Consider the following 12,267-nt stretch of genomic DNA (forward strand, 5'->3'; position numbering starts at 1 on the left):
CACCCTCCCCCCAAAAATTAACACTATCTATACAGAAGAAGAAAAATAAGTTGTGAATGAACAGGTAAAAATGTGCTCAACTTCACTAATAATCAAAGGACTGCAATTTAAAAGAACAATGAAACATAAAGCACATCTACCAGACCGGCAAAAATTAAAAATTCTTGGCAATACATACATTGGGGAGGATACAGCAGAAGACAAATTTTACACATTGTGTCAAGTAAAAGCTAATGCACCACTTTGGAATGTAACTTTCGTTTATTCAGAAAGGTAAAAAATATGCATAAACATGGCTGGGCGCAGTCGCTTACATCTGTAATTCTAGCACTTTGGGAGGCCCAGGCGGTGGACCACGTGAGGCCAGGAGTTCAAGACCAGCCTAGTTAAAATGGTGAAACCCCGTCTCTACTAAAAAAATACAAAAATTAGCTAGGTGTGGTAGCAGGCACCTGTAATCCCAGCTACTCGGGAGGCAGAGGCAGGAGAATCACTTGAACCTGGGAGGCAGAGGTTGCAATGAGCCGAGATTGCACCATTGCACTCCAGCCTGGGTGACAGAGTGAGACTCCATCTCAAAAACAAACAAAAAACAAACAAAAAAGCATAAACAGCATATGAAACCTACAGATACTCATACATATGTACACGACATTGTATACACATGAGTGTTTATGGCAACACCATTATTCATGATATTAAAAATTTGGAAACACCCCAAATGTCCATCAACAGTACAATGGACAAATAATATATGAAGATAAAAATGAATGAACTGGAAAAACATGCAACAACACAAATGGATCTTAAGAGATATAATATTGAGAAAAAGAAGCATGTTGTAAAAAAATAAACAGCATAAGTTCATTTATAGGAAAGTTAAAAAAAGTCAACACTAAACTATTTTAGGGATGCATCTATGATGGTACAATTATACATAAAAGCAAAGAAAGTTGGTATGACAGTTACCTCTATGAAGGAGGGGTGATTAACAAGGGGCACGTTAGACTTATAGGATTCTGGCAATATTCTCTCTCTGCACCTAAATGGTAGTTACATGGATACTTGCTTTACAGTAACTTATTATACTGTTCATTTGTGTTATAGTTGATAATTTTAAAAGATTTTTTAACAATGATACAGTTCTCTACATATTGATATTGAAGAATTCTCAAGCTATATGTTGTAAAGTGAGAAATATGGTGTGGAAAAAGTTTTTAAATGTATGTTTAAAAAGAAAGGAAGGAGGGGAAGGAGAGAGAGAGTGAGAGAAAGAGAGAGAGAAAAGGAGAGAGAGGGAGAAGATAGAAAACAAGGAAAGAACAAGAAAGACATAATCAACATGTAGAAGAATACGGTAACCCACACACCAAAACAGTTGTTGTCTGTGGGCAGGAGGAATAGGTGGCCAAGGGTCAAGGCTAGCAGGATTACTATTCACTGTGTACTCTTTTGTGTCTTTTTAATTTCATACCATGTTAATGTATTACCTATTCAAAATAAATAAAATACCTAATCGTGCTTATCCACAAGGGGTCGCTATTGAATGCCATTTAACTCTAGTTCCTAACCAGGGTAAAAAACGTTCTGAATTCTTTATGTGCTTAACAGGAAGTGAAGAAACAACTTCAGGCCGGGCGCGGTGGCTGACGCTTGTAACCCTAGCACTTTGGGAGGCCGAGGCGGGCGGATCACGAGGTCAGGAGATCGAGACCACGGTGAAACCCCGTCTCTACTAAAAATACAAACAATTAGCCGGGCGTGGTGGCGGGCGCCTGTAGTCCCAGCTACTCGGAGAGGCTGAGGCAGGAGAATGGCATGAACCCGGGAGGCGCAGCTTGCACTGAGCCGAGATTGCGCCACTGCACTCCAGCCTGGGCGACAGAGCGAGACTCCGTTTCAACAAAAAAAAAAAAAAAAAAAAAAAAGGAACAACTTCATTTATGTTCTTATTTTACATTACACCACATCATGTTCCAGAAAACAACTGCAATTCACAAAGCAAGCACAAAAGTATAACATTTAAAGTGGAGTGAAAAAGACAAAAAAGTGAATAGATAATATGAAGTCAGGAATGAGTTTACAGAAGCATTGTGTCAGTCATCTCCCCTAGTGGTAATTAGACTCTAAATTTTAGATTCTAAAATTAGATTCTAAATTTTCTAGCATCTGGGCTGAAAAAAAGAAAGGGGAAGTATGGTCAGTTACACAATTCAAAATGTTGATCAGGAGAATATTAAGACCTTGTAGAAAATTTTCCCTGGTAGAACCTGTTAAAAACAATCCATGAGGACCCTTTAGATGAAATTTTTGATTGGTCTTAATCACAAAAATGATCCACAGATGAATTATGAAACCATGTCATCTTACTCTCTAAGGGAGGTATAAGATGTTTTTGGACTTCAGATGAGCAGGGTTCCATTCATGGTTAATCATGAATGAAAACGAAACTAAGAATATATGCTGTAGAAAAAGAAGAAGAAAAGCCATAAGACTGCTTAAAAATTTCCATGTCTTACACAGAAGATAGAAGAAGTAGAGTGTCTCCAATTGGATGGATTTTTTTAAAAATTTGGTTATTGTAATGAATTTATTTTTTCTTAGAGCTGAGCTGATTGTACTTTAGCCAACTAATGGGTTAATACTGTCAAGGGAAATTAGCCCTGACTAAACATTGCCGCTGGCTCATAAATGCACTGGGCTTGGGGCAGTATAAAAACTCAGAGAAATCAGTGTGTAGGAGAGACACAAATCAGTGTCAGTCAGTGACAGAAGCAACAATAATTGTGAAAAATACTTCAGCAGTTATGGACTCATCTGTCATTCAAAGGAAAAAAGTAGCTGTCATTGGTGGTGGCTTGGTAAGAATTTTCAGATGGATTATTATTGTTTGTGGTATTATATTAACTATTATTACTCATAATGATTATTATTCGTCACTTCTGCAAATTGTTAATTTTCTTGTGAAAACTTCTCTGATATTTAAATACAGCTATTTTGTTTATTTTTTAAATATTTTTATTTTCATAGATTTAATATAGTAGGAGTTTTAATCTGTTCTTTTTCAGGAAAGGTATTTTATAGCCATTAAATACAAAGGTTTCTGTTTTCCCTCATCATTTTGGTTTAGGATTTGTTAAAAAGCAAAAATAATGCAAATTGAATTTGATTTTATCCCCAAATTGGCTATGTTTTTAGGAACAGGACTTAATCTCAATATTCATTTTAATAAAAACATTTGTCCCGCTTTATTTAATAACTCAGTTAATGCTGTCTAATGAGAATAAAAGGATCAAGAAACATGAAGCTAACGTCAAAGTATCATGTTGTATGTTCATTAGTTATATGAGTAATTGGAAATAAGATTTATATGGTCGCCTGACTTAACTTGACTCTTCCAGTGAAGCACCTAAGGCAGTAGAGTGAGGTGTTCACTTCTCACTGAGCAAGTGACATACAGGTGCTGGGGCTTGGCCCACACCTAGCAAGACGGAAGGAGCGGTCACTCTCTGCTTTCATAGTCAAGGTGCCAAAGGTAGTTCTGTTTAACATGGGTCTGCTTCGATTCAACTTTGCTTTTTCCCCTCTCAGCAGAATTTCTGTTTCAGAATACAAACATCCCAATTAGTCAAGGTTAAATCATTTCCCTATCACCTTTGGTCAAATCATTTGGAGACTTTTCATTAATTATTCATATATCCACTCGACAAAAAATTTATTGAGGGTGTAACACTGTTCTAGGCTGAATATAGATGGTATATTTTATGCCACACATGTATTTATATAGTATATGCTGTCTTTTGTTCTGCCTTCCTTAGTGTCTTTTCCCCAAAGTGCTAGAACAGTTCTTTTAACATTTCTCATTCTAAATTTCCATTTAGAAATGCTGTCACATGATGTGTCAGTCACTGGTTGGGACACGTGTCGTCACTGCTTCATACTAGGCTTGTGTCCAATCTGTCCTATCAAAATGTTGCACAAAATCAGAATTCATGTGTTCAACAAAATCTGATTACTTACTATGTGCCAATATTGTTTTAGGTAGTAGGGATGCAAGGGCGAGAATTCCAGAGAAGAAAAAGACAAGGAAGAAGAAAACAAATAAGATAATTTCAGTTAAAGAGAAGCACTATGAAAGAAATGAAAACAGGGTAATGCTGTAGAGAGTGTCTTTGGGAGTACCTGTTTAGAATGTGGTCAGGGACAGCCGCTCTGCTGAAGGGACATGTGACCAGAGACCTGAATGATAAGATAGAACTAACTACGTGAAAATCTTGAGAAAGAGCATTTCAGGCAGAGGGAACAGCAAGAAGAGAAACCCTCGGGCAATAATGAGCTGCCCAAGTTCAAGGAGCAGAAAGAAAGGCAGGAGCTGCATGAGGCCAGAGAAGCTGACAGAGCCAGATCTTGTAGGATCTTAGAGGTCCAGGCAAGAAGATCAGATTTTGTTCCAATTACAATGGGAAACTATTGGAGGATTTTAGGCAGGAAATTAAGTTGTGATTTTAAAAGTTTCCTTGGACCATTATGTGGAGAATGACCAGGAACATTTTAAGAAGACAAGATAGACCAGTTAGGAGGCTGTTACATTCGTTCAAGACTTGGACTAAGGTGGCAGCAGTGATGTCTCATTTTAAAAACTGTCTCTTAGAAATCCAAGGAAGAGATAACAAATATGTGATTGGATATATGGTTTTAGGGGGCATAAAAATGTGGGTGTCATCCATGGATTTCTCCCTGAATAACATAAGATCGTCATCATGTAACCATGTCATACATATGCTGGAAAATAGGAGACAAAAATTACTACTCGTGTATTAGGAAGCAACTAAAATTCCTCTGCAAAAGAATTCTACCCATCCTATTGCTCAAGTCCATGCTTAGGCATCATGTTTGATTCCTTTTGTCATTTTATGCAAACGCTTATTCTTTCACTCCATCAGTAAGCCTTGAGGCTCTGTATCCAAAATACATTTAAATTCTAGCCATTACAACCACCCTGGCCCAAGCCATTATCATCCGCCATCCATATTCCTGCAAAAAGCTCCAAATTAGTCTCCCAGCTTTAACTCCTGTTCCCTTATAATCCGTACTACACACCACAGCCAGAAACACCCTTTTAAAACATGAGTCTGATCATTATCATCCCCTGCTTAAAATCTTCCAATGATCTCCCATTACAAATAAAATAAAACCCAAACTCTTTACCAAAGGTCTTGTCTGAACTGAACCTATCTGCCTTTCTGGCTTCACCCATTTCCCTTTTAATTTTTTAATCTTATCTACCAGTATCGGAAATTACACACTTTGGGTTTTTTTTTTTTTTACCTGTTTCTCAGATATCTACTCCAACTAGGATATAAACTCTTATTAACCAATGTATTCCAGAGGCTGGAATTATACCTAACATTATGTATTGGGTGGATGAATAAATGAAGAGGAATGAGAAAACTTAATGATACAAAGGTGAAAAAATAATAACAGATGCATGTTTGAATATTGAGAAAAATATTTTAAAAGTATTAACTAAATAGAGCAATTCAAGAAGGTTAATGTCTTTACATAGAGGACAAGATTACATTTTTGCCCATCTTCTTCTGTTTTTTTTTTTTTTTTTTTCCACCCTCTCTTCCTACCTCCTCCTTTCCATAAACCATATCCCAGTACCTTATACTGTCAAACACATTAAAGGCTCTCTCCTGGCCCCTAGAAAAAAAAAAAAGAGAGTTGAGAACCTCTACTTAGACGTCCAAAAAATATAGTGAACTTCCCTCAATTCTTATCAGTGGTAGCTTACCATGTCTAGTAACCTTGCCTAATGAAAAGTCACCCTGAGAAGTTGTTCTTGCTCTGATGTAGTGATCATCTGATCTTGGGTTAAACCAACTGATTTCCTTTCTTTGAAGACATGTTCAGTCAAAGAGATCAACAAATCAGTAGAGAAACTCCTAATGAGAAACAAAAGGTAAAAGAAACTAAACCATAATCATAAACCAGGTAAAGTTTAAATATTGAAAAGAGTGGCATAAGATGTTAAAATAGCATTTCAAGAACATTGACCTAAATATTTAGAAAAACCACTGTATTGACTGATATTTTCCTCCTTGTGTGAATTACAACTCCCCCATCCCTTCTGCGGCCAATGGGATTACCTCCTGCTAGTTCCAGAAGGTAATTGCAGGATGATCAACCTGTGAAGACTTCTCCTCTCTTCAAATGCCCACAGGGCTTTGTTTGCCATTATCAAATGCTGCTTTCTATTAAAATTTTATTATGCATAGTTTATTCCCCATAGAAGCTTTTTACTTCGTAGATCTAAAGATTATTTTATCTTTGGCTTCTACTACTTTTATAAAGGTTTCCCAGTGCCTTATAATGTGAACCACACTAAAATATTTTCTGTGCATGAGTTTGATTTCAGAACAAAGTGGAGAATCACTCTTTTAGAAGTTATGGGAAATTTTTTAATGTTTTTTTTTTAACACAATTATGTCATAAGGAATGTAGTCCTTTTAGTGAGTAACTTAAAAAAGGATTTGGAAAATAATCTCAATTTTGCATGCTGGAAGGAGTTCTACAGGTGTAGCTTTTCAATTCTAGCACATCATTTCAAGAAAAACCTACATTACAAAAAAATTGCCGTACAAACTACCTTACTTCATGTTAGAGTAATATGTTTTCTTTTCTTTATGAAGTGAGAGAGAAGTAGACAAGCCAGAGAAGTAAACAAAGGCCATCTAACCTAAACAGGTGTCCTTAATCCATGTCTGAATTCAGTCCTTGAGACTCAGAAAAATACTGCTTTTGATAACTATTTTCAGTGTTTACAGGTATGATGAAAGTGATCAAAACAAAAAGGCACCATTTCAGTGACAGCTAAAGCTACTCAAGACATCATTTTTTGACTGAAGCCAAGAGCCTTGGATAAGAGGACTATTAAGCATTCCAGTCTCAGCTGTCTCCTGCTGTCGCAATATATGTCCACTATTCTAGCATATATTTTGGAGATGTATTTAGGATATCATTCAAATATTTCTTCTGTTCCTTTCTGCATAAAAGAAACCCCATTGTAGAGGGTTTTGTGATCTACTCTCCCTATGTTTGACCCAGCAAAATTCTCCATTTAGTAGTACTTAGAGGGTGAGGACATTTGTACATGTTCCAACTTATTGTTGATAATTGTGCCCTGCCCCCGGAATTCAAGTCAAGTCATTGGCTTCTGCTGATGAAATTGCCTTTGAAGCAACTTGACCTTGACTCTATGAGAGTTTATGTGTCACAGCTATAGATGTTAAATCCTGTCATGGATTTATAGGCTCAAAATGGTCTTGATGCCAAACTGTCCCCAAATGGTGTTTCTGTTCTGTTCTTCTTAGGATTTTTCCACCTCACCACTTACTCTTCACTCAGCTTCATGGGATGGAAACAGTGTTATTCAGTGAGAAGACTGGGAATAGCAGAGTTTGCAACCAGCTGGACGCTCAGGAAATCTTACCCTATGGGTCTCAGTTTCTTCCTCTTGGGCTAAAACTAGATTGCTAGTCTTTTAACACTAAAATTCTACTGCTTCTTTTTCACGCTTTCTCGCTTACAGATCTCTAGCTTTGTTCTCAACCTACTGCTTTCTAAAAGCAGAAATCAAATGTCACCCAGAATTTTTTCACTTTCCCCAAAGTAAACGTCCTCAGTGCATATGAACCATCAAATGGCTTATAATCCTGGGTTGAGGTCTACACAGAATTTGATTCAAGTGCATACTTTTTATTTTTTGCAAATATTAATGAGCTATACCATGAAAAAGACATAATCACTGTTAACCTTTATTGTTATTATTTTATGGATATGAAAATAAACTAAGCTCTATTCGCTCTACTTTTGTTTTGATACCAAACTGGGCTTGTTCTGCCCAGCATGCAGTAAGTCAGTTACTGAGATAACAAGTGTATTAGTCCGTTTTCATGCTGCTGATAAAGACCTACCTGAGACTGGGCAATTTATAAAGAAAAAGAGGTTTAATGGACTCACAGTTCCACGTGACTGGGGAGGTCTCATGATCATGGTGAAAGGCAAAAGGCACATCTTACATGGTGGCAGGTAAGAGAGGGCATGCAGGGGAACTCTCCTTTATAAAATCATCAGATTTCATGAGACTCATTCACTATCACGAGAACAGCATTGGAAAGACCCGATCCCATGATACAATTACCTCCAGCTGGGTCCCTCCCATAACACATGAGGATTATGGGAGCTACAATTCAAGATGAGATTTGGGTGGGGACACAACAAAACCATATCAACAAGTTTTGCAGTAAAGAGAAGATTTTATTCACAGGACAGCCCAGCAAGGAGATGGAAGAATAGCTTTCAAATCCACCTCTCTGAAGATAGGGCTTAGAGATATTTATGGGGTAAAGAAGCGGGGTGGTCTAAGGTGTGGGGAAAGGTGATCAGCAGTGGGGAAAAATGAATAGGTGGTCTGAGCAAGCATAATCAAGGTTCACGACTCTTCATAGGACACATGTTCAGAAAATGGTGGCATTAGCATGCTCTGAAGATGAAGTTTTTGGCCTTCTAGTATCAGAAAGTCACTTCTTGGGCATTTGTGCAGGCCCAGTTGAAGGGCCTGCAACTCTCTTCTTTCCTTCTTCTATCTGCTTTCTCATTCTGCTATTATCCTTACTCCATAGTAATAAGGCCCAGGAGTCAATGGGGGAGGTAGAAAGAGGGTTGGTGGTCTCTTTCAAGTAGTTTAAACTGGGTAAGAGCTGCCTGCCTAGCTCCTGAAAAGAAAAACAAAAACAAAAACTTTAAGCAACTATTACCGAGTGACATACGTGCCAGAGATGTTGTCTATAAGGAAGCTAGTGACACATTAGATGTATATTGTTGGGCTACATGACTTTTAGCTATATGAGCTTTGAGATCAACTAGAAGTAAGCAATAAAAATCAAGCAAGGCAGGCTGTTTGGTGGGCCTCACTATGTTAGCCCTGGGTTTCAGTTTTTTATTTCATAGGCTCTGAGCCTTCTTAAATATGAAAAACTCTCATTAGTGGCCCATATCTAGCACCTTCTAAAAACAGAGGTGGAATGGATTTCTTTGTGGCTGTGCCTCATAAATCCCACTCTCACCTCAGGGAATTCATCCCTCAGAGATTCCTTCATTTGCTATCTGGTGGGAAGTATCTGGAATGGAACCAACAACTTTAGACAGCTCCAAACTTTGTTAAGTGCCTGCAGAGAGTGTGTCTTTCATTCCTTCTCATTTGGCCCATCCTCTTTCTAGATACTCTCAGATTATTTCCCTTCTGTCTATATTCACTCATGCATTCATCTAGTCCTCTATCTGTCCCCTCAAAGAAAAAGAGCACCCTCATACACTGCTGATGGTAATCTAAGCTGGTATTTTTTTCCTGGAAAACAACTTGAAAATATACACATCTGTAGTCTTAAAAATAGTGGGGATTTGGCTGGACATGGTGGCTCAGGCCTGTAATCCTAGCACTTTGGGAGTCCTAGGTGGGTGGATTACCTGAGCTGAAGAGCTCGAGACCAGTCTGGGCAACATGGTGAAACCCCATCTCTACTAAAACACAAAAAAATTAGCCAGGCATGGCAGTGTGTGCCTATAGTCCCAGTTACTCGGGAGGCTGAGGCAGGAGAATTGCTTGAACCTGGGAGGCAAAGGTTGCAGTGAGCTGAGATTGTGTCACTGCATTCCAGCCTGGGCAACGGAGTGAGACTCCATCTCAAAAAAAAAAAAAAAAATTCCAGAAAGCAGCAATAGCTACTTCACCCTTGAAGTTGGCCTAAGCATGGCATTGCATTCAGAGAAACAACTGTCCTTCAGCCAATGAGAAATTAAAAGCAAATAGAATCTAATGTGGGCTCTCAAAAACATCAAATCTGGAGTGTATTCAGAACTCGCAACAAAACCTTCTGAAATAATCTTGCCCCAGTCAATCTGAATCTCTTTCATGTGCTTTGCAGTTATTCCAAAAGCAAGACAAAGGAAGATTGAGCAGGCTCCTCCTACACTCTAGACCATCAATATTCTCTCCCCAGCTCACTTCAGACTCTCTTCTTTCCCTCTTTGTTTTCTCATTCCCCTGTTATTCTTAGTCCATTCCCCCACTAGTAATAAGGCCCAGGAGCCAAGGGGGCAGATAGAAAGAGGGTGTGGAGCTCTGAATTGGCCAGTGTTTCAAGCCCTTTTATTCAAAATTGCCCTTTGGTGGGCCATTTCATTAGTGAGATTTTATCAAAAGAAACGTGTATGCATCATACAATCGTCTATAATGGTAAAGAATTAAAATAACTTGAATATCCATATATAAGCACACTGCCTACAATAAAATGTAATGCAAGTATTAAATACTTTTACTTCAGACACCTTTTGACATGGAAATGTATTTAGGGTACACTTTTCATTTTTTGAAAGAAATTATGAAAGAAAATATACAACCTGTTACCATTTTGAAAAGAAATATCATGTATTTTATATACATAGAAAATGTTAATATTGGTTGCCATTGGTGGTAAAATTGTGAGAAATTACTTTTTTCTTCACATTTACCTGTATTTTCTAATTCATTAGAATTTGTGGTTTGTATCAGAGATAAAAAGATAGACAAAATACAAGCCTTACAAATATTATTCCTCTCTGGGAATTTACTGTCTGGTGGAAGTCAGACAAGACTATAAATAAATAATTCAATGTACTTAAGACATTAAAACACCTCTCTCTCTCTCTCTCTCTCTCTTTATATATATATATATATAAAATTACAGAAGAAAAGGCAAACAAGTCTTTTGGAGGAGTAGAGGTATCAGGAAAAACTACACTGAGGATATGAGTCTTAAAGGAAATGTAGACATTTTCCAAAAACTGAATATAAGGCAGGGAAGGATAGTATTCAAAGGCATGGAAGAATAAAAGTGCATGGCATATTCAGAAAACATATAGTAAATTTAGTATGCCTATTACAGATGGTGCAAGAGAATAGTGCATGAGATAGTGCGTGAGAATAGTGCATCATGAACTGGAGAAAGACGTCAGGATCACATGTAAGAATCTATTATGTCATGTTGAAAATTTGGAATTTTATCCTGAAAAGATGAGGAGCTAATAAACAACAGTAAGACAAAAATAATCATTCAATGTCTGATTTAGAAGATAATTAGTGATTGGGCATGATGGCTCATGCCTATAATCTCAGCACTTTGGGAGGCCGAGGCAGAAGGATCACATTAACCCAGGGATTTGAGACCAGCCTTGGCAACATAGCAAGATTCTGTCTCTACAAAAATTTAAAAAATTAGCCAGGCATAGCAGCACACCTGTAATCACAGCTACTTGGGAGGCCAAGGCGGGAGATCACTTGAGCCCAGGAGTTCAAGGTTGCAATGAACTATGATCTCAGCCTTGTATGCCTGCCTGGGTGACAGAACAAGACCCTGTCTAAAAAGAAAATAAAAAGAAGATGACTAGTTCTAGTGCAGAGTACAGATTGAATGCATACAGACTGGGGAAAGAGGGTTATTAGAAAACTGTTGCAGTAGCCTGGTAAAAGCTAATGAGGGCCCCATATAAGGACAGAGCTGTGGGTAGCAGAAGATCTGTTGTGAGAGAGACTGAAGAGGAATAATCAATAGGACGTATTGCCTAATTTCATGTATACTGGTAGGTAGAGAGGGGTGTTAAATATTCACCAAGCTATCCTGGTTGGGTGAATTAGTGAGTGCAATTGCTATTCTCTAAGATACGAAATATATAAGGAGGAAGAAAGTTTATGGAATACAGAATACAGAAGAAGGAGAATGAGAGGGTTGAGGAATGGGAATAAGTCAAATTTTAGCTATGTTTAGAGGGAGATGCCTATAGACAGGTTCAGTACTCACAGATGGCGTTCAGGATGAAGATCAAGACTAGAGTAAAAGTCATAAATTTTCTTAAGAGCACTCATGGAATGTGGGTCATTCACCTTCTCATAAGAGGGAAAAATCAAGACCACTGCTTGGCTTTAGAGACCAATTCCAGATGACACAGATTAGAGAACTCAGGGTAAGGATTAAATGATAAAACAATATTTGGCATAACATATGAAATTCTGGAAGATGTAATATTTACTAACAAAGTATGAAGACACTTTGATGTGCTTATTGCATTGTAAGTAGAGTTAACAATCTGATTCTTCTCATTGCATTGATATACCCAAAGATCAAATTCTTGAGACATCAAACTATAGTTTCATGACCAAATATGGAT

At 37.7% G+C, this 12,267-nt stretch overlaps 1 protein-coding gene across 1 annotated transcript in view; it reads left to right on the plus strand.

Annotated features, from left to right (window-relative positions):
• The first annotated feature begins 2,445 nt into the window (after positions 1-2,445).
• The window catches only part of KMO (kynurenine 3-monooxygenase), a 58,078-nt gene continuing 48,256 nt past the window's right edge, over positions 2,446-12,267 (plus strand). Inside the window, exon 1 of the mRNA XM_032136344.2 lies at positions 2,446-2,861. Coding sequence (XP_031992235.1) covers positions 2,808-2,861 — 54 coding nt within the window. The 5' untranslated portion in view covers positions 2,446-2,807. The remainder of the gene's footprint in view (positions 2,862-12,267) is intronic.

Source organism: Hylobates moloch, unplaced genomic scaffold (genome assembly GCF_009828535.3).
Source record: "Hylobates moloch isolate HMO894 unplaced genomic scaffold, HMol_V3 SCAFFOLD_18, whole genome shotgun sequence".
Taxonomy (NCBI): domain Eukaryota; kingdom Metazoa; phylum Chordata; class Mammalia; order Primates; family Hylobatidae; genus Hylobates; species Hylobates moloch.